Below are 22,451 nucleotides of genomic sequence, written 5' to 3' on the forward strand. Positions count from 1 at the left end.
TTGAATGTATGTGCTTTGTGTGAGATTTAGCATTTAAAAAAAAAAAAAATGGTGCAATCCACAATTGTGGTTAAAGATACCTTGTTTACTTGTTACCTAAAAAAAAAAAGTAAGATTTTGGAAAATGTAAGACCTAATTCTAGTCCTTAGTATACTAGCCTTGTCCTTGCAAACAACCATGTAAAACCTGTGAACTTGGACTCCCAGAAGTAATGCATGATTGAAACAACTCTAATTTGGCTTATTGGCACATTTATCCTAACGTTAGTAAAGTATCTGTTATCGAGGACCAAAAAGACTGCGACTGTTTACCCTCATTTTCTTCTGGGTGTAGTTGTGGAGGATGGCCCTGATTTGTAGTTGCTCATTGCGCACAGCTGAGAACGGCACCTTTAGGTCAATGAAGAACCTCTTATAAACTATCATCTCGTATGGATCTGCTACACAGATGCCTTTGGAAAAGAAAAGAAAACAGTAATGGAGTATTAGCATGATGCTACATGTCTACTATAAACATACTTCACCCTAACATAAAATGTTTTACCATGAGTTTTTGACAGGCTGACAGCAAAGATTTGCCAAGTAGTGATAGATTCTTTCAGGTAGATTTTGTCTCTTGTGAGTGATGTTGTTCGACTGGGATAGGAGGAAAAAGAAAATGATTAAAACAGCTAAAGAAAGGAAATTCCCGCAAAAGATGCTCATGTCAAAAAAAAATTATAATCAGTCTATGTTCTACCTGCCACCATGACCAAAAGTTTGAACAGAAGTTTTAACAGAAGAGCCAGACAAGTTCAAGCTAAAGGAGCATATAACCCGTCTATGTCAACATAACCATTTCTCTTTGAACTCAATCTAATGCAATCTACTTCATTAGGTTGGACGTGCATGTAAGACAATCTACAGATAATAAGTAACCAGTAACTATAATAATTTCCCATTACTTTCTGCTCATTTAAACTCACTCAAACTCAATAATGTTTGTCTCATACTCACCACAACTTGTTATTAGCTGGGCAGGAAGGTAGAATCTCTTCTGTCCAAAGCCAGCTCTCTGGGAACTGTGTACGTGATGTGATTTCATCAAAACTCTCATAATAGTCGCTGTCCTCACCTGTCCAGGTAAAAAAAAAAATATATATATATTTCTTCCGCTCATATATATGTGGGGTAACGCAGCACTGTTTATCATATTAGATACATTTGAGTGTGTTGAAAGTGATGTAATGAAAGTGATGTTATGTGATGAGTGATGAGGCCTCACGCATGCGCATGATTGTTGTCTGACCGTGTGTGTCTGCCGCGTGGTTTGAATTTGGAGCTCTGCCTCGCTGACTCTAAATCCTCGATTTTTCTTCTTATATCAACTCATTTTCTCATTTTATAGCGGGTGAACATATCCTTGATAGAATTCTATATCTCAAACAAACAGATTGCTTTGATATCACTACTTATATCCATATTTCCGAACATCCCCTACTAGCCTTAGCCCGCTAGCATCACAAGCGTGGTCGCGCATATTGCTCGCGCTGTTTACACTTGTAAAACTCAAGAAATTACTATGTTCTAATGGCGAATACATCGGATATATGGCGAATGCATCGGATATATGTCTAACGTTACCTATATATATTGTGAGCAACTAGGAATTCACTCATACACCAATCACAATAGACTGGGTCATCTGACCAATCAGAGCAGAGTAAACCAATCACAACAGACTAAGCCATCTGACCAATCAGAGCAGAGTAAACCAATCACAACAGACTGGGCCATCTGAACAATCAGGGGCCCGTTCTTCGTACCTCGCTAACTCAGTTAGCCGGATTTGATTGTTGACGATTTGGCATGATCTTGGATTGTTTGGTTCTTCGACGCTCATCCTGGACTTGCTGTCATAGCAACAGGTCCGTTAGCTTAAACCTGCTCGCGAGCAGGCTTATTTCATGTAAACAGGATTAGATTGCATCTTGAGGTGATACTTAAAATCTGTCCCAGCCACTGCTACTTTATTACAAGAGTTCTTTACTGAACCAGGGGCAATACTAATCATTTTAAATAATAATACTATACAATTTTTTTAATTGTATATGTATATGAGAATGAATATAATATTATAATGTTGTGTATAATACTATAGACACAGCCACTTGATTGAGCGATTTATTTGTGATGGAATAATTACTTTATAATTTTATTGGAGGTTTGCACACATGTTGTACAGTTCATCTGAGCCGTGCATTAATTTAAGTGATGACGGATATTATGGGATGGCTTGATGCAGCGCAGGAGATGCGGAGAATTTGATCTTGACCCTTAAAAACGTTAATACTGTCACGTTACAAATCTGCTTCAAATTGATGAATTATTACAATTAAAAATTGAATTACAACATTGAAATAAAAATGTAAAGGGTGTACAAATACTGTATAAAATCGTGAATAATTGGTAATCATGTAACAAAAAAAACATTTATCATTGATCTATTATAACTTTTATGTTGGTTTGGTCGTTTAGCCATTTCCTTATAAAGCTCCAGATATTCGTGGGTTTTTTTTGTGTAATTTGCCAAGTTTTTTGCCAGGTGGCTTTTTTAATTATATGATGTCATTACGTTGCTGTCTTGACGCCAGCCAATCGCTGCATTGCTGATCGTGGTTTCTAGTATCGATGCATCTGCCCTCTTCAGGGAAAACAAGAACGCACAGTGATCTTAGATCATTCAATCCAGATATTTAAATCCAATCCGCAAATTCGTTTGAAGAACCAAATTATCCAGACATCAGTTATCACGATTAAAAGATCTGGGATCTGTCAAATCATCTCAGATGTATTAAGTGAGGTACGAAGAACGGGCCCCAGATTAGACCAATCACAACAGACTGGGCCATCTAACCAATCAGATCAGAGTAGACCAATCACAACAGACTGGACCATCTGACCAATCAGAGCAGAGCAGACCAATCACAACAGACTGGGCCATCTGACCAATCAGAGCAGAGCAGAGCAGACCAATCACAACAGACTGAGCCATCTGACCAATCAGAGCAGAGTAGACCAATCACAACAGACTGGGCCGTCTGACAAATCAGAGCAGAGTAGACCAATCACAACAGACTGAGCCATCTGACCAATCAGAGAAGAGTAGACCAATCACAACAGACTGAGTCATCTGACAAATCAGAGCAGAGTATACCAATCACACACAAAAAAGTTGTTGTTAGCCTGTGGAAGCATACTGTTAATATCATGAGTACACAGCAAAATCCCCAGTGTTAAATTAACCCTCCTCAGTGTACATATGTGTCCACACTACAGGGTGTTAAAAGTAACACTTAAGAAGTGTTAAAGTTAATGAGATAATTAAGTGATTAATTAAGTCATGATTGACCATTAGTGATGAGAAACACAAGAACTACAACTGACTTCAGTCACAGCTTTAGATGAAATCCACTGAAGATAAAAGAAGACATTAAATCTCTGAAGATCTCAGCAGAGGAGGATTAAACAACTCCACAAACAGCATTACCAGCTTCACACATTACTAACCAGACTGACTTTATTTCTGTCAGACGTCTACAGAAGCTCTTACTGAGGTTTAGATGTTGATGATTTATTGAAAATAATAGTTTTGTTTGACGCCACCATTATGGTGATCAGTGTTGCTTTAGTTGGACTCTTCACCCTTGACTTGTCAGTATTTTTTTTTCTCTCTGGCGGCTTTAACTGTTTGTTACGGTGAGAACAGCAAGAGAAACTTGATGACAAGTTGGTGACAGATGATGTTGGCTTGTTTTTTATGATACGGTTGTTATCATCATATAGTGCCTTATTTGCTGATCTCCTGAGAGTTATTGATTATAGTAGCCTTGTGACTCTACAGCAGGAGATCCAACAGTGTTTTCATCAGATAAACTGATCAATGTTTAAAACATGTACATAAGTCTTGTTTTCCGGTTTAATAACACATCACACAATAAGCACTACTAACTCCTGCGAGATTTACTCACACACACACATCAAGAATCAGCCTATGAATCTAAAAAATGGTGACATGCTTCATGCCGCAATGCATTCTGGGTGCATCATGCAAAACTCATCCATGGCTCCCAGAATGCATTGAGGCATGAAGCATGTCACCATTGTTGAGATTCATAGGCTGATTCTTGATGTCTGTGTGTGAGTTAAACTCGCTGGAGTAAGAAAGTGATTAGTGAAGAATCTGCTTTAAAACCTATTCAGCTCTACTGATTAAAACCAATCTGGATCTTTCCTGGAATCACAGTAAACACAAAGTTAATCAGTGATTTAAATCACTATACAATGATCATATTCTTATCACTGAGCAGCCGACAGCATCTGATTGTGTTTACTGTTGCTTTTCTTGCCATAGCAAACTCAGTTACAGCAGCCAGAGAAATACTAACATTAAAATGTCATCAAACTGCCCAACTAAAGAAAACACTGATCACCATGGTGGGTGACATTAAAAAAGTTTCAACACAAAATAAACAAAAATGTAATTCTCAATAAGAGCTTCTGTAGACGTCTAACAGAAATAAAGTCAGTCTGGTTAGTAATGTGTGAAGCTGGTAATGCTGTTTGTGGAGTTGTTTAATCCTCCTCTGCTGAGATCTTCAGAGATTTAATATCTTCTTTTATCTTCAGTTGATTTCATCTAGAGCTGTGGCTGAAGTCAATTGTAGTTCTTGTGTTTCTCATCACTAATGGTCAATCATCACTTAATTAATCACTTAATTATCTCATTAACTTTAACACTTCTTAAGTGTTACTTTTAACACCCTGTAGTGTGGACACATATGTACACTGAGGAGTGTTAATTTAACACTGGGGATTTTGCTGTGTATGACAATAATTTGAACAAAATTTAGATACGTACTCCGAGCCAGAATCATCTCCTCCTCTCCAGCTTCCATACTATGGGCCACCACGTCATTGCAGCAGTGTAGGAAGGCCCGGACACATTCCTCTCCATCTACGATGTACATGGCCCGCCGTTCACATGTGTAGCCGAGTTTATTATCCCTCATGCCGTCCACACAGCACTTCCTCAGATCACCAGAGTACTGACCAGCTGAGAAGACAATGTTGGACAATCAGGACAGGAGGAGAAGAACTGCTCAAGAACGAGCATTAGAGAGATTAATTCATCCTCTCCAAATAATTTCCTTTCATCCTAAAAAGAAAAGCTCCAGCTTCTCACCCAGTATAGTGGTGACCCGCTCACTCTCAGCTCTTCTTCTTCTCTTTGAAGGGACGGGGCACTCTGGCACTACAGGATGTTTAAATAACAGGCTAAGACACTTCATACAGCTTGATAAAACTGAAAGAGTATAATTTATATATACCACTTCTGGTGTTGGTTCCTCCTGCAGTGTTTGACTCAAACATCAGTCCTGCATCACTGAAAACCCCCATACTGTCCTTCCCACTTCCTGCTGTACAGCCGGTGTCATGTTTCTCTACGATGTCCCAAATCTAAAGCAACAACAAGACCATTTATAAGCCAATTCCATGTGTCCACTGCCTGTTGAGGTGCAGATAAAGGACCTTGACCTTCATCTGAGTGAGTCTGTTCTGGTTCAGTCCATGCACAGCTTTATCCACCGCCACCAGCCCAACTTTAGCTCCAGGATCTCCAGTGATCTGCAAGCTGAACTCTTCTCCTGGCTCGTAGATCGGTCGAGGATCCTTCACCTGAACCTTCAGCTGTGAATCACAAAGATGATCTACTGAATCCAATAGTATCTATTCCTGCTGATCATGCATTAATATAATTTAACTTCTAATGCCACCGATATCCAAATGAGCCATTTTTGCAGTTTCAATTCTTGATGTCAAAAGACCATTAATAATAATAATATGTGATTGACCCACAGTTCCCATGCACGTGTCCTTCACGTCGACCCAGACTGAATCAGACACCACCTCAGACGAGCCCACATGATAATAAGCCACGAAGCGGAAGGACGGCACCATGTCTTTGGTTACAGTTAGAGACAGAGTCACTAGAGATTGTCCTTGCCTCTTAAACTGGTCTGCATGAACGATCTGACCTTTACTCAAGATCTGAAAATAAGAGGGAAATTTGACATTCAACCTTGACATTCATGCAGTAGGTTTAATTCTTCTAGTAAACCAATATTTATTTGATGTGCCAAATCATACAGAATAATGACACAAGATCATTTCATTTGGGCCAAAAGTGGAAACAAGACTGTTTCTCACCATGTAGGTGAAATCTTGATCTCTGACTCCTGGACTTCGGCCCAGGTTCAGATTGACTTTCATTTGATCACCGATCTCAAACACTGCAGTATCAATGCCGATGTGCAGGTAGTTGTTGGAGCCGCCTTTGGTTATGTAAGCCTGAGCCGTCATCGTCTTCACTGCTTGCTGGTCATCATCTAATTTAGGATCTTTGGTTTTTACCTGAAAGTGAAGATATTGATGATTTTAATGCTTTTCTATGCTATAAAAAAACAACAAAAAGAGAAAATTACAACAGCCTAAGCTAGTGTGCGGGGCTGGTCTCTATTGATTAGTGTTAAAAACCAGCTTAAAACAGTCAATACCAGTTTGGCCAGGCTAAAATAGCTTAACCCTCCTTGTTTGGGAGTTAAACTTGTGGTCTTTGCGGTCAAAAGTGACCGAACCCCTGAAATGCAACTCATTCAGTCAGTGAAGCAAAAATAAAGTAAGTGAAGTCAAATTTCAAAATGTTATTTTTCTCGGTTAAAAGTGACTGAAGAGCACCATAAGACTGGCAAGCAATCTTAGGCTGGTTTAGGAAGAGGGTTTTTTTTCCCAGTACGCCTGAGACACATCAAACTCTTTAGTTCAGTAATAAATCCAACATCAGATCTTACAGTGATCTCTAGTGTGGAAGATCCTTCTTGAGAATTGACGGTAAGCTTCGCAATGCCATTGGCTCTCGTTTGGCCTCTGACCGCTCCAGGATTGACCTCCACTTTCACATTTTCAGCAGGCATCTGGTCAGGGTCTGTTATATAAACCTATGAAAACATCAATTATGTTTTTGCTAGACCTGATTGACTGTTTCTAAATGGCCTTTAACGGTGCGTTTCAAGTCATGTTGGATAGACATGTTAATGTGTTGAACAAACATGAGCGGCATCACAAAATCATAATAACAAGTGGGGAAACTCAGTCAAGATTTTCTTTGAGAGTATCTGAGGCGTGACAATGAAAAAACATGGCAGACAATGGATGTAGTTGCTTGACATAATTACGAATTACAAAAATAGCAGGCAAGTGTTTTACGAATAAAGATTTGCTTATTCTTTTTGCAAGAACTGAAATATTTCTTACCGAGACACTGAAGGGCATCCCAGGTTTAAAGAATTGTGGGGTCCTTTTGAAGTGGATGGTGTACGGAGACGTCACAATCTGAATGGCTTTCCTTTGAGCTTCCACCATTTCACTGCCTGAAACACACACCAAATTGTATATAATACAATATTTAAAATCTAAATTAAGAAAAAGTCTTGAGATCCTTGCGTTCTGCAATATCAATGAGCAATTATTCACACTAAATAAATGCATTACTGGCCTAATATTTACATGACTCACTTTTGAAATGGCTCTTTTTAGAGCCAAATTCATGCTTTATTTGTTGTGATTCGGAAAAGCATGTATTATTCTAGTTTGGCACTGCACTTTTGATTACACTTACCAGTGTCAGTTAAAACACTGGCTGAAATGTAGAATGATCGTCCAACCAGTTGGCCGATGTCTGGGAAGGTCTGAAGTATCATCTCCTTTGTCAGGTTGGCAGTGCCTTCTCCATCTGATATCTGTGGTTTATAGTAAATGCCAACATCAGTCTGCATTACTTTAATACGTCAGGTGTGTTTTTGTCTGTGACGCTCACCTGAACTCTTTGAAGAGAAGAAGGAATACTTGTTTTCCTCTCAAATTCCATCACACCAAACACCACAAACGCATGTCCGTTCACATTGTTTCCATGCAGGTACCTAGACAAACAGACTCCATGAGTGACATCAGGATCGAAGTGCTTTGGTAAGTATACAGGGTAAACACAGCAAATGTGGGAGAATATGATATGAAACATATATCAATACTCAGACAGAATAATAAAACATACTGACGATTGCCTTACCTGGCTTTAATGCTAACTGTCAAACTAGCATCTTTCACACAGAAGAATGACTGGCTGGGTGATAATGTGACTTCATAAGTGGGAAGCACTATAACAATAAACAAAAATAATGAACACTAGATAGCTGACCATATGTATGCTGTCGGTTCCAAAAGTTAAATGTCACACTGCATATTATGTCATTCGTAAATCATTTATGTAACGAGGAATAAGAAATATCGGGGGGAAAAAAATTCAGTTCCATTGATGTTATTGTTAACTAAACATATTAAAAGCATTTTCTGTAACTGAAATAAAGCTGAGATAAAATAAAATACATGGATGAAAACCTTGAATTTGAACTAAAACTGAAATAAAAAATGATGGCAAAAGCACATAGCAAAATGAATAAAACTTAACCTACAGACCAATTAAAATGAAAACTGTAAATATAAAAATAAAAGCCAATTCAAACTATTAATAAATGTTACAATAGTATATACACCAATCAGGCATAACATTATTATGAAGTAAATAACACTGATGATCTCTTCATCATGGCACCTGTGAGTGGGTGGGGTATATTTGGTAGTAAGTGAACATATTTTCCTCATAGTTGATGTGTTAGAAGCAGGAAAAAAGGGCAAGCGCAAGGATTTGAGTGAGTTTGACAAGGGCCAAATTGTGATGGCTAGACGACTGCACAGCAAAATCCCCAGTGTTAAATTAACACTCCTCAGTGTGCATATGTGTCCACACTACAGGGTGTTAAAAGTAACACTTAAAAAGTGTTAAAGTTAATGAGATAATTAAGTGATTAATTAAGTGATGATTGACCATTAGTGATGAGAAACACAAGAACTAATACTACAGCCACAGCTTTAGATGAAATCAACTGAAGATAAAAGAAGACATTAAATCTCTGAAGATCTCAGCAGAGGAGGATTAAACAACTCCACAAACAGCATTACCAGCTTCACACATTACTAACCAGACTGACTTTATTTCTGTCAGACAACTACAGAAGCTCTTATTGAGGTTTAGATGTTGATGATTTATTGAAAATAATAGTTTTGTTTGACGCCACCATTATGGTGATTAGTGTTGCTTTAGTTGGGTTGTTGACCCTTGACTTGTCAGCAGTTTCTTTCTGGCTGCTGTAGCTGTTTGTTACAGTGAGAACAGCAAGAGGAAATTGATGATGACAAGTTGATGACAGCTGATGTTGTCTTGTTGTTGGTGATACAGTTATAATCATCATATGGTGCCTTATTTGCTGATCTCCTGAGAGTCATGGATTATAGTAGCATTGTGACTCTACAGCAGGAGATCCAGCAGTGTTTTCATCAGATAAACTGATCAACGTTTAGTATGTGTACAATCTTGTTTTCCGGTTTAATAACACATTACACAATCAGCACTTCTAACTCCTGCGAGATTAACTCACACACAGACATCAAGAATCTGCCTATGAATCTCAACAATGGTGACATGCTTCATGCCGCAATGCATTCTGGGTGCATCATGCAAAACTCATCCATGGCTCCCAGAATGCATTGAGGCATGAAGCATGTCACCATTGTTGAGATTCATAGGCAGATTCTTGATGTCTGTGTGTGAGTTAATCTCGCAGGAGTTACAAGTGATTAGTGTAGAATCTGCTTTAAAACCTATTCAGCTTTACTGATTTAAATCAATCTGAATCTTTTCTGGAATCACAATAAAAACAAAGTTAATAGTATATTGCTCAGACTCAGCCATAAAATCAGTGATTAAAATCACTATACAATGATCATATTCTTATCACTGAGCAGTCAACAGCATCTGATTGTGTTTTCTCTTGCTTTTCTTGCCATAACATACTCAGTTACAGCAGCCAGTGAAATACTAATATTAAAATGTCATCAAACTGCCCAACTAAAGAAAACACTAATCACCATGATGGTGACATTAAAAAAAGTTTCAACACAAAATCAACAAAAATGTAATTCTCGCTTCTGTAGTTGTCTGACAGAAATAAAGTCAGTCTGGTTAGTAATGTGTGAAGCTGGTAATGCTGTTTGTGGAGTTGTTTAATCCTCCTCTGCTGAGATCTTCAGAGATTTAATGTCTTCTTTTATCTTCAGTTGATTTCATCTAAAGCTGTGGCTGAAGTTGTAGTTCTTGTGTTTCTCATCACTAATGGTCAATCATCACTTAATTAATCACTTAATTATCTCATTAACTTTAACACTTCTTAAGTGTTACTTTTAACACCCTGTAGTGTGGACACATATGTACACTAAGGAGTGTTAATTTAACACTGGGGATTTTGCTGTGTGGGTCAGTGCATCTCCAAAACTGCAGCTCTTATGGGGTGTTCCCGGTCTGCAGTGGTCAGTCTCTATCAATAGTGCTCCAACCAAGAAAAAGTGATGAACCGGCGACAGGGTCATTTTGGCTCATTGATGCATGCGGGGAGCGAAGGCTGGCCCGTGTGGTCCAATCAAACTGTCGAGCTACTGGAGCTCAAATTGCTCAAGAAGTTAATGCTGGTTCTGATAGAAAGGTGTCAGAATACACAGTGCATCGCAGTTTGTTGCGTACGGGGCTGCATAGCCACAGACCCATGCTGACCCCTGTCCACCTCCACACAGCAAAATCCCCAGTGTTAAATTAACACTACTCAGTGTACATATGTGTCCACACTACAGGGTGTTAAAAGTAACACTTAAGAAGTGTTAAAGTTAATGAGATAATTAAGTGATTAATTAAGTGATGATTGACCATTAGTGATGAGAAACACAAGAACTACAACTGACTTCAGCCACAGCTTTAGATGCAATCCACTGAAGATAAAAGAAGACATTAAATCTCTGAAGATCTCAGCAGAGGAGGATTAAACAACTCCACAAACAGCATTACCAGCTTCACACATTACTAACCAGACTGACTTTATTTCTGTCAGACGTCTACAGAAGCTCTTATTGAGAATTACTTTTTTGTTTATTTTGTGTCGAAACTTTTTTAGTGTCACCATCATGGTGATCAGTGTTTTCTTTAGTTGGGCAGTTTGATGACATTTTAATGTTAGTGTTTCTCTGGCTGCTGTAACTGAGTTTGCAATGGCAAGAAAAGCAAGCGTAAACACAATCAGATGCTGTTGACTGCTCAGTGATAAGAATATGATCATTGTATAGTGATTTAAATCACTGATTAACTTTGTTTTTACTGTGATTCCAGGAAAGATCCAGATCGAGTTTAATCAGTAAAGCTGAACATGTTTTAAAGCAGATTCTACACTAATAACTTCTAACTCCTGCGAGAATAACTCACACACAGACATCAAGAATCAGCCTATGAATCTCAACAATGGTGACATGCTTCATGCTGCAATGCATTCTGGGAGCCATGGATGAGTTTTGCATGATTCACCCAGAATGCATTGCGGCATGAAGCATGTCACCATTGTTGAGATTCATAGGCTGATTCTTGATCTCTGTGTGTGAGTTAATCTCGCAGGAGTTAAAAGTGCTTATTGTGTAATGTGTTATTAAACCGGGAAACAAGACTTATGTACATGTTTTAAACATTGATCAGTTTATCTGATGAAAACACTGCTGGATCTCCTGCTGTAGAGTCACAATGCTACTATAATCAATGACTCTCAGGAGATCAGCAAATAAGGCACCATATGATGATAACAACTGTATCACCAACAACAAGCCAACATCATCTGTCATCAACTTGTCATCATCAATTTTCTCTTGCTGTTCTCACCGTAACAAACAGTTACAGCAGACAGAGAGAAAAATGCTGACAAGTCAAGGGTCAAGAGCCCAACTAAAGCAACACTAATCACCATAATGGTGGCGTCAAACAAAACTATTATTTTCAATAAATCATCAACATCTGAATCTCAATAAGAGCTTCTGTAGTCGTCTGACAGAAATAAAGTCAGTCTGGTTAGTAATGTGTGAAGCTGGTAATGCTGTTTGTGGAGGTGTTTAATCCTCCTCTGCTGAGATCTTCAGAGATTTAATGTCTTCTTTTATCTTCAGTTGATTTCATCTAAAGCTGTGGCTAAAGTTGTAGTTCTTGTGTTTCTCATCACTAATGGTCAATCATCACTTAATTAATCACTTAATTATCTCATTAACTTTAACACTTCTTAAGTGTTACTTTTAACACCCTGTAGTGTGGACACATATGTACACTGAGGAGTGTTAATTTAACACTGGGGATTTTGCTGTGCAGAAGCACCAACAGTGGGCATGTGAGCATCAGAACTGGACCACGGAGCAATAGATAAAGGTGGCCTGGTTTGATGAATCACATTTTCTTTTACATCTCGTGGATGGCCGGGTGCGTTTGCGTGGCTTACCTGGGGAAGACATGGCACCAGGTGCACTATGGGAAGAAGGCAAGCTGGTGGAGGCAGTGAGGCTTTGGGCAATGTTCTGCTGGGAAACCTTGGGTCCTGCCATCCATGTGGATGTTACTTTGACACGTACCACCTACCTAAGCATTGTTGCAGACCATGGAAACCCTTTCATGGAAACGGTATTCCCTGGTGGCTGTGGCTCTTTCAGCAGATAATGCGCCGCCACAAAGCAAAAATGCTTCAGGAATGGTTTGAGGAGCACAACAACGAGTTTGAGGTGTTGACATGGCCTCCAAATTCCCCAGATCTCAATCCAATCGAGCATCTGTAAGATGTACTGAACAAAGTCCGCAAGTCCTTACAAGACTTAAAGGATCTGCTGCTAACATCTTGGTGCCAGATAACACAGCACAACTTCAGGGGTCTAGTGGAGTCCATGCCTCGAAGGGCAAGGGTTGTTTTGGCAGCAAAAGGGGGATCAACGCAATATTAGAAAGGTGGTTATAATGCTATGCCTGATTGGTGTAAATACTACTAAAATAAGTGTTGCTTTCATTAAAGCAAAAAAGACACTTGACAAATGCAAAGACATTCTCAAAATCATGTGTTGATGATCCATTCATCTTACAGTCTCAGATTTTGGTTCCAACTGTATACTGTATGCAGTATGTAATTTGTTAACAAAAATATAATAAAGCTTTTACCATATTCTTTGACTTCGAAATCAGCAGTGAAATTTTTTTGTGGCGTGTTTATGAATCTTGTGACCACCTTCCAGATCCCAGGGCTACAATTACAAGCAGATCAATAAAAAGATGATTAAAGACCTGTGAATGAATATCCTTCTCCTCTCTACAGACAAACTGAGTAATAATCGTGTCTAGTAACGTCAGGTCTCAGTTTTCAGTATAAACGCACCTGGCAGGCTGAGGTACGGCATATTTTCCGGATCTAATCCCTTGCTGTGGAAATACGGTTTCTCTCATAGTTGTGACGCCTTGAGGATCCTATAGAGAGAAAAAAAAACGAATTTTTAATTAGTTATATATTCATTGAATATATAATTAATTAATTAATTATATATTCAACGCTTTTTTAATTTCATTGTTATCATATAGCTATTATACAGCCAGAACAGATCACACAAATGTTCAATGAGGCTGGCCTGGCTCGCATTCCCCACGGTTCAGGTCCCGCATCCGCTGAGGCGGCGCAGCGGCTCAGATCGTGGGGTTCGCAAATGAATCTGTCAAGAGGGCTTGAGACTGCTGCGGCACTTTCTCAGTCCTCTGACAGTTCTGGAACCCGATGGCTGAGCGATCTGATTCTGAGGAATTAGATGTGCTTAGCATCGAGGCAGTTGAAACATTAAATGAATGCTCGCCACTTCATAATGCAAGGCTCGATCTCGTGTTTGTTTCATCCTTGCGTTTGTTGACTTTCTTCTCGAGGGAGGAAAGCCAAATATATTGTGAACGGCTCGAATCTCGCGTTTGCCGAGGCAATGTGTAGATTACGAGACCGTATACATAAATATTAAAACAGTACCGTCTGGTGATTATGGCTGCATTTAATTCTGAGGAATTAAAATTCAATTTTATCTGATTTTGATAAGTTAGATATTTTAAATTAGCCTATCATCCAAACCGTGTTTCACTTGTCTGAATAATCATCTAAGATGGGAGCAATGTATGCAAGGACAGTTTCTTCCCTTGTATGCAAGGGCATGTTTTCGGTGTGGCATAGTGGGCATTTCATTCCCTAAAGTGTAGTTACCAACGCAGTGCGAGTTCCCTCGAAAGGGAATGTCTCAGGTTACGCCTGTAATCCTTGTTCCCTGAGAAGGGAACAAGACACTGTGTCGCATTGCCATGGGTCTCTATGCCTGGGAGTGTCTTACTTCATCTCGAAAGCTAACTCTGTTGTGTGCCGGTTTAACGGAGGCCAGCTAGTAGTTCGTTGTGCGAGTAAACCTCACTCCTCTGATCTCAGGAGATGCTCTGGCGATTAACACTAGAGGTTGGAGCCTTAAGCCTCCTTGTTAGAGCGTCCGGCTCTCATGCAGACCGACCCGGGTTCAAGTCCCGCTTGGAGCAGGGCGGTTCGAACAGGAGGGGTTACACCAGCGTCCCTTTATAATGCCGGATATGCCGTCACATGCTACGTCATGACGCAGCACCAACCAGGATTGGTTTAGTTTCATTCATACACAGTAAAATCCCCAGTGTTAAATTAACACTGCTCAGAGCACATATGGTCCCACTCTACAGAGTGTTAAAGTAACACTGAATCAGTGTTAAAGTTAATGAGATAATTAAGAGATTAATTAAGTGATGATTGACCATTAGTGATGAACACCTGATGATAATGAGTAGAATCACTGAAGGAAAGAGAAAAAAGAAAAACACAAGAACTACGACTGACTATGAAAAAGACATTAAATATCTGAAGATCTCAGCAGAGGAGGATTAAACAACTCCACAAACAGCATTACCAGCTTCACACATTACTAACCAGACTGACTTTATTTCTGTCAGACGTCTACAGAAGCTCTTATTGAGAATTAACAGATTTTTGTTTGATTTTGTTTTGAAAATTGTTAGTTTTTAATGTGACCATCATGGTGATCAGTGTTTTCTTTAGTTGGGCAGTTTGATGACATTTTAACATTAGTGTTTCTCTGGCTGCTGTAACTGAGTTTGCTATGGCAGGAAAAGCAAGAGTAAACACAATCAGATGCTGTCGGCTGCTCAGTGATAAGAATATGATCATTGTGTAGTGATTTAATTAATTGATCTTATGACTGAGTAAGAACAATATACTATTAACTTTTTGTATTGTGATTCTAGAAAAGAGCCAGCTCAATTTAATTAGAAAAGCTGAATAAATTTTGCAACTGATTGTACACTAATCACTTCTAACTCCTGCGAGAGTAACTCACACACAGACATCAAGAATCAGCCTATGAATCTCAACAATGGTGACATGCTTCATGCCGCAATGCATTCTTGGAGCCATAGATGAGTTTTGCTTAATGCACCCAGAATGCATTGTGGCATGAAGCATGTCACCATTGTTGAGATTCATAGACTGATTCTTGATGTCTGTGTGTGAGTAAAACGCGGAGGAGTTAGAAGTGCTTATTTTGTGATGTATTTTTAAATTGGAGTACAAAATTTATGTACAAATGTTTTGATAATCGTTTAGTTTTTCTGATGAAAACACTGCTGGATCTCCTGCTGTAGTGTCACAAGGTTACTATAATCAATGACTCTCAGGAGATCAGCAAATAAGGCACTATATGATGATAACAACTATATCGTAAACAACAAGCATCAAGTTTCTCTTGCTGTTCTCACCATATCAAACAATTACAGCAGCCAGAGATAAAATAATATTAACAACTCAAGGGTCAAGAGCCCAACTAAAGTAAACACTGATCACCATGATGGTGACTTCAAACAAAACTATTATTTTCAATAAAACATCAACATCTAAACCTCAATAAGAGCTTCTGTAGACGTCTGACAGACATAAAGTAAATCTGGTTAGTAATGTGTGAAGCTGGTAATGCTGTTTGTGGAGTTGTTTAATCCTCCTCTGCTGAGATCTTCAGAGATTTAATGTCTTTTTCATAGTCAGTCATAGTTCTTGTGTTTTTCTTTTTTCTCTTTTCTTCAGTGATTCTACTCATTATCATCAGGTGTCACCACTAATGGTCAATCATCACTTAATTAATCTCTTAATTATCTCATTAACTTTAACACTGATTCAGTGTTACTTTAACACTCTGTAGAGTGGGACCATATGTGCTCTGAGCAGTGTTAATTTAACACTGGGGATTTTACTGTGTACTTCAGACGCACTACGCTAAGGGAGTATCCTCAAAGTGTATCCAATGCAAGGTTTGTTTCCTTCTCAGGGTTGCAGATGTAACCCGAGATATATTTATATTAGAGTTTATAGAATGTGAAAAAGAACAAATCGTCTTATAATTTACATAGAAAAAGATCCTTGTAACCCTTCGCTGAAATAATAGGTTCTTCTTATTTTTTTGTTTTTTAGTTATGTATGTTTATGTTGCATAATATGTTGTTACGATGACTTTTTGCAGTGCATGAATCATTTTTAGGAATGTTTTAGTGCAGTCTTTTTACAGTACCATGATTTCCACTGATATTCCAGCATGTTCAACTGGTTTCAGACCAGGCGTCAGCGAGAAGACCCTATACTGAACTGAAAAAAGGATATTTTATTTTTATTTAACAGACATAAATAGTTTATGTTGTGCTTTGTATCATGACATTCAAAGGAAGCATCTAATGTTGAAGCTTTAAGTCATTGCATATTTTTTTCTTACCTGCACTACCAGGTGTGTAGATGGGCTTGTCTGTCTGTACAAATATATATCCAGACTGGAATGAGACCATGACCACTTTCTCCAGAGTGTTGGATGGAAATTGAGCTTGTAGATACACATACTGCTTCTCCAGAGGATCTTCAGAGAAATAGTCCCTATCACTGGGAATCTGAACAGCAGTAAATAATACAACACGCATTAAATCAAACAAACTAAATAAAATAGCAGATTGTACAAATATGAAGTTTGCCCTCTGATGAATGACACACATATGCTTACATAAGGACAAAGTATCTCATAGTGGCATCACCTTTATATCAGTAAGGATCTGGTAATGGTTGTCTGCAGTCAGTCTCACTGTTTTGGACAGTATCTCCTTGTCTTTCTTTGGGAAGTTCTTTACCCAGATCTTCACATCAAAAGCGTCTCCAAAGTAATCCTGAGCCTCCACCAACACATTCTCTGAGGAACCCACTCTCAGTAAATTAGGAGCTGTCAAAACAAACCTGAGGAGATCAAATCAAACAGCTGTAAATTACTATATAAAAGGACACTGGGGCTAGTTGTCACTTTTGAATATTTCGCATGGTAGATATTTATTTTTGAAAGTCACTCTCTGTATAGAAGGAGGGATACCTTAAAATCTAAAAAGAAAAATTTGTGATAACATGCCCCAATAGCATGGCACAGAGCTGTCTCACTATATGGGGCAAGTTGTCACCACGGAATCTGCCAAAAAAAGGCTGTTTAGGCAATAACAATCGAATGAAACACAAAAAGTTATAGGTAGCCTATAGATTAATGAACCAAACTAACCTAGAAATAAGTAACTTATTCATAAAAACGGTACTCACAGCGGGTCACACAATGTGAGGAGGGGTGAGGAGAGAAGAACGACGGTCAGACACAGCAGCTTCACGTCCATCCTGTCTGTGTGTGTGTGTGTGTGTGTGTGTCTGTTAATGTTTGTTTGTGCAGCTTGCTATGATGTAAAACTCCTCCCGCTATCAGTTCAACAACTCGCGAAAACACTCGAGCACATCAGGTAGCCTACATTATTTACATAATCAATGCTAAAAAATTCTTTAAAATGGTTTTATAGCTCTTTAAAACTGCCAGATATGAGCAGATTTCCATAAATCTTCAGCAAAAAGGAGACCACATAAACATGAAATGGAGTGGAGGCCATTCCACAACAAAAATTGGCTCAGATGAACAATATGGCTAGAATATAATTGTTTGCATTTCTTTTTTCAAATGAAGACAGTAAACTGATAGCCAATCAAAATCCTCCCTCATTTAAAGTGTGCAGTGAATAAAATAGCTTTGAATAAACAGTTATCATCTGTTGGTGTGGATGCTAAAAGAATAGGCTAATGCAGTTTTCATGCTTGGTGTGAACGGACCTAAAATTCATAAAACTGGAGTCGTTGTCAATTAAACGGGTTACTGTGATCAGAAAAGAGATTCTTGTGGAACTTTATGGGGTAGAGAACAGAGTTCACGGCAGTAGATTTCCTGTAAATGACCTACACAAACCTGTTGTGCAAATGCAACCTTTGGTAAGTCTGATCTTCTATTGATCAGTCCGGGTTGGAAAAAATCCCAGGATTTCAACTTAATTATGCTGTTGAACAAAGTTCATTTGGGGTTTTTCCAGAAATGGGACGTTTAATATTTGAGTTATATTAGCTGGTATGCTGTGATTTTGGCTATACTTTTACAGCCAAGATTCAAAATTATTCAAAAATACAAATCCAAAACAGATTCTGGTGGACAAAAACAAAAGTTCAGCATCTGTTAGTGACACACCCAAAAAAAATTCTCCCCATTTTTTTTTCTCAAACACTAGGACTGAAGCCTTGGTGCCCAATCCGGCAATGAAGATATCATGTGTATGAAGGCAACGCCTGAGGAAAATGTTTTCAGACTACCAAGGTAAACCTAATGATCTAGAACAAATCCAACTGAGCTTAAAAAAGAACCAAAGAAGAACCTGAGGACATCCTAGGTGTATGGCTTTCTTCTTTCTGATGAACAAAATCAGAGTTATTTTAATAATAACGCGGAACAGGCCCGGCTCCAGCTTTGAGATGCAGGGTGGGCCAATTGAAATTCCTGGTGGGCCCAGACTTTTAACATGATTTTTTCCCCGTAACAAAACTTAATTTTATAACAAATAGGCAGGTCTTGAAAGGAACTCTCTATATTTGCAGGGCACAATGCAAAGGAGCTTTTCTACAGGTCCATTCTGGTCCAGATTTTTACTTGCCCTGCAAAAATTTGCACTGGCCCCACCACAAAAAAAGTATGAGTATTTTAATAAATATTAAGACAAGTAAACAGTCAGTACTAAAATAAGAACAAATTAAAAAATTACAAGCAGTAGCACAAATAAATAGAATCAGGGCACTGGGCATATCTGTGTCCTCTTATGTCAGATCAAAATGTTACATCTTATGTTAAAATGTAACGTACCCTTCACCCTTTAAATATTTTGGCCAGTTTAAGAATAATTTATGCAATTTTATATTATTTATTTGATAGAATTAAAAGAGCAGTTTCATGTCTGTCTTTATATTGTTCAACTGGTCGAGGTTGATATGGGATTTAGAAAGTAGGCTACTTAGTAATAACAAGTAATGAAATGGTTTTTAGAAAGAGAGCAAATAGTAAAGTAATCTAATTACACTGTTGAAGTTGTAGCCTAATTAGCCTAGCTAGTAACTAATTAAATGATAGGCTACTTTTTAAATATGAAACTAAAATGGTCATCATGGTGCTGTATTGAGTGAGTTGAATTGCAAAATTGCAAACTTTATTTCTGAATGTGTAGCTTAAATAAATAATTGACTCAAATGATTTGTTCAAATACGCTGATTCTTTGTGGAATAAAACACAGTGTTGCTCGGAGACGCAGCGGTTAAAGAGCTCATTAAATAGATTTTTCACACATTCTGGTGACATTTCTGCCCGGCTATGGCCGTGAGACGGAAGAGAGCATTGAAAACCCTTCAGATCGCATAGTTTAGTGGAAAAAGTCACAGAAACGATCATTCTCAAGAAATGATGCATGAACATGAGAAGCAAAAGGGAACCATCTAGACGCGGCTCTCTGCGCGTGCTCTGGGTGCATGTGCAGAGAAAACAGCGCGCAAGTTCTTACGCGTCTTTCCACAAACTGGTTTCAAATAGTCATAAACTGAAAATAAGAGACTTAAAACAGGCTTTCTAGTTTCTAAATAACAAGGACATTTTTTTATGAAAAGCAACCGAAAACCATGATCTCTCTCAAAATCTGGAGCTGAAATATTGAAATTGCTTATTTGACGTGGGGCCAGGGTGGGCCAAGCATCTGATTGGGTGGACATAGCTCACCCTGGCCCCCCAGCCGGGCCTGATGGGGAACATGAGTTTGAAGCTTAAAAAAGTGCATCCGTTCATCATAAATGTACTCCACGCAGATCAGGGGTAAATAAAGGCCTTCTGAAGCGAAGTGTTGCGTTTGTGTGAGAAAAACATCAATGTTTAAAACGTTATAAAGTAAAATATCAAGCTCTGCCAAACCGCCTTCCGTATTCAACTTAAGGAAAAAGCGTAACTGCCGCGATGTATGACTTCGGACGTAACGTAAGCATTGTGAACTTCGAGAGGCGTTACACTTTCTGTGTGAGTTGATATTTTACTTTATAGTGTGTTAAATATGGATATTTTTCTTACAAAAACCCATCGATTCGCTTCAGAAGGCCTTTATTAATGCCACAGAGCCATGTGGAGGATGTTTATGATGGATGGATGGATGGATGGATGGATGCACTTTTTTGCGCTTCAAACTTGTGAGCCCCATTCACTGCCATTATAAAGCTTGGATGTGTCAGGATATTTATTAATATAACTCCGGCTGTGTTAAAGAAGAAAGTCATATAGCCACCCACAAAAAAAAAAAAGAGTAAAAAATTGCCGTCACTGGGGTGGTACCTAAGTCAGGGGTAGCCAAGATCAGTCTTAGAGAGCTGATGTCCTGCAGAATTTAGCTCCAACCCTACTCACAGTAAATTCCCCGGTGTTGAATTAACACCGCTCGGTGTTCATATGGGAACCACCAGCAGGGTGTTAAAGTAACACTGAAGCAGTGTTAGGCCATGTCCACACAAACTTTTTCTACGCGGTTTGGCTGTTCGTCCACACACAAACTCAGTATCCGGTTACTGAAACCGTATTTTTTTGAAAACTCAGACCAGGGTGAAGTTTTTTAGAAACTCCGGTTACAGCGTTTTCGTGTAGATGGTGAAACCGGAGATTTCAGCTTGTTAAGTCGAAGTGTGTGCCATTCTCTCCTTTGTTTGACGTCAGATTGTGCACCTTTAACGTTTACATGAGTCGAGTCTATGCAATGGTGGACGTAGCTTTTAATAACTCTGATAACAGCGCTTATCACATGTATACAGATACATACGCAGTTATCTCATTGTATTGCAGAACAGAGGCGCCAGAATACAATAATACAACATAGTAGGGCAAGTGTGTGAAGCTTCAGTCCCCTGTGTATATACAGTTACCTGTCACTGAGTCCAAAGTAAAGGAACTTTTAGAAGGGTTTCACTGAGCCCATGGCATCCCTCAGTGCATCGGTGCCGTGGATGGGACCCATGTGGAAATCAGGGAGCCAATCATAGTGCAGTTTTTACATTTTCATGTGGACGGAGATTTTTTTTAAACCGTGCTTGTGTGGACGTGATTGTTTTTTTAAACGGAGGAGGAAAAACTCTGGTTATAAAAATACGTGTGGACTAGGCCTTAGAGTTAATAAGATACTTAAGTGATTTATTGAGTGATGATTGTTTGATTATTGAAGACACCTGATGATAATGAGCAGAATTACTGAAGGACAGAGAAACACAAGAACTACAACTGACTTCAGCCACAGCTTTAGATGAAATCAACTGAAAAGACATTAAATTGATCTTATTACAAACCAGATTGACTTTATTTCTGTCATTTGTCTACAGGTCTTTTTGAGAATTAACAGAGGTTTAGGTTGATGTTTTATGGAAAATTTTTGGTCACCATTATGTAGATCAGTGTTTCTTTTAGTTGGGCAGTTTGACTTGGGATTTTATGTCAGTTTGTGGTCTTTGTAACAGAGTCTACTGGAAGACATACTATGTTGCGTCTAAAATAAAAAATCTAATCAAAATTCTGAATTCCTGACCTGTGGCAAGAAAGTATTGTTGGTGAATATTATTTATTAACATTTTAGTCAGTGATGAATTTAGTCAAACATTTGTCTTTATGACAATTTTTGTTTATGGCTTCTTTTGATTTGAACAGATTATGTGTTTTATCACACTGTATCAAAAACCACAAAACTCACATAAAAAGCCAAGAGTCAAACTGTCCAACTAAAGCAAACATTGATCACCATAATGGTTTCATTTTCAAGAAAACATCAACATCTCAACCTCTGTTATTTCTCAATAAGAGCTTCCTCATATTTAATCCCCTGGTTGGGTTTTGGAAATTGGCATTGGTTTGGTATTTACTTGCTAATTAGTCATTATTATATAAATTAAAGGCTGTGCTCT

General features: G+C 38.5%; 1 protein-coding gene across 1 annotated transcript in view; it reads right to left on the reverse strand.

Annotated features, from left to right (window-relative positions):
* Positions 1–17,817, reverse strand: part of LOC307122954 (complement C3-like) — a 39,396-nt gene extending 21,579 nt beyond the window's left edge. The window contains exons 1-20 of the mRNA XM_079811299.1: positions 17,721–17,817; positions 17,177–17,372; positions 16,867–17,035; positions 16,669–16,742; positions 13,425–13,513; positions 13,211–13,293; positions 8,165–8,252; positions 7,916–8,018; positions 7,718–7,838; positions 7,354–7,469; positions 6,891–7,037; positions 6,250–6,453; positions 5,899–6,090; positions 5,578–5,730; positions 5,370–5,499; positions 5,225–5,293; positions 4,901–5,095; positions 997–1,114; positions 545–636; positions 313–452 (exon numbers count right to left, since the gene is read on the reverse strand). Coding sequence (XP_079667425.1) covers positions 313–452; positions 545–636; positions 997–1,114; positions 4,901–5,095; positions 5,225–5,293; positions 5,370–5,499; positions 5,578–5,730; positions 5,899–6,090; positions 6,250–6,453; positions 6,891–7,037; positions 7,354–7,469; positions 7,718–7,838; positions 7,916–8,018; positions 8,165–8,252; positions 13,211–13,293; positions 13,425–13,513; positions 16,669–16,742; positions 16,867–17,035; positions 17,177–17,372; positions 17,721–17,791 — 2,550 coding nt within the window. The 5' untranslated portion in view covers positions 17,792–17,817. The remainder of the gene's footprint in view (positions 1–312; positions 453–544; positions 637–996; positions 1,115–4,900; positions 5,096–5,224; positions 5,294–5,369; positions 5,500–5,577; positions 5,731–5,898; positions 6,091–6,249; positions 6,454–6,890; positions 7,038–7,353; positions 7,470–7,717; positions 7,839–7,915; positions 8,019–8,164; positions 8,253–13,210; positions 13,294–13,424; positions 13,514–16,668; positions 16,743–16,866; positions 17,036–17,176; positions 17,373–17,720) is intronic.
* Between the last annotated feature and the right edge of the window lie 4,634 nt (positions 17,818–22,451).

This window comes from Gobio gobio, assembly GCF_949357685.1.
Source record: "Gobio gobio genome assembly, chromosome: 3".
NCBI classification, from domain to species: Eukaryota; Metazoa; Chordata; class Actinopteri; order Cypriniformes; family Gobionidae; genus Gobio; species Gobio gobio.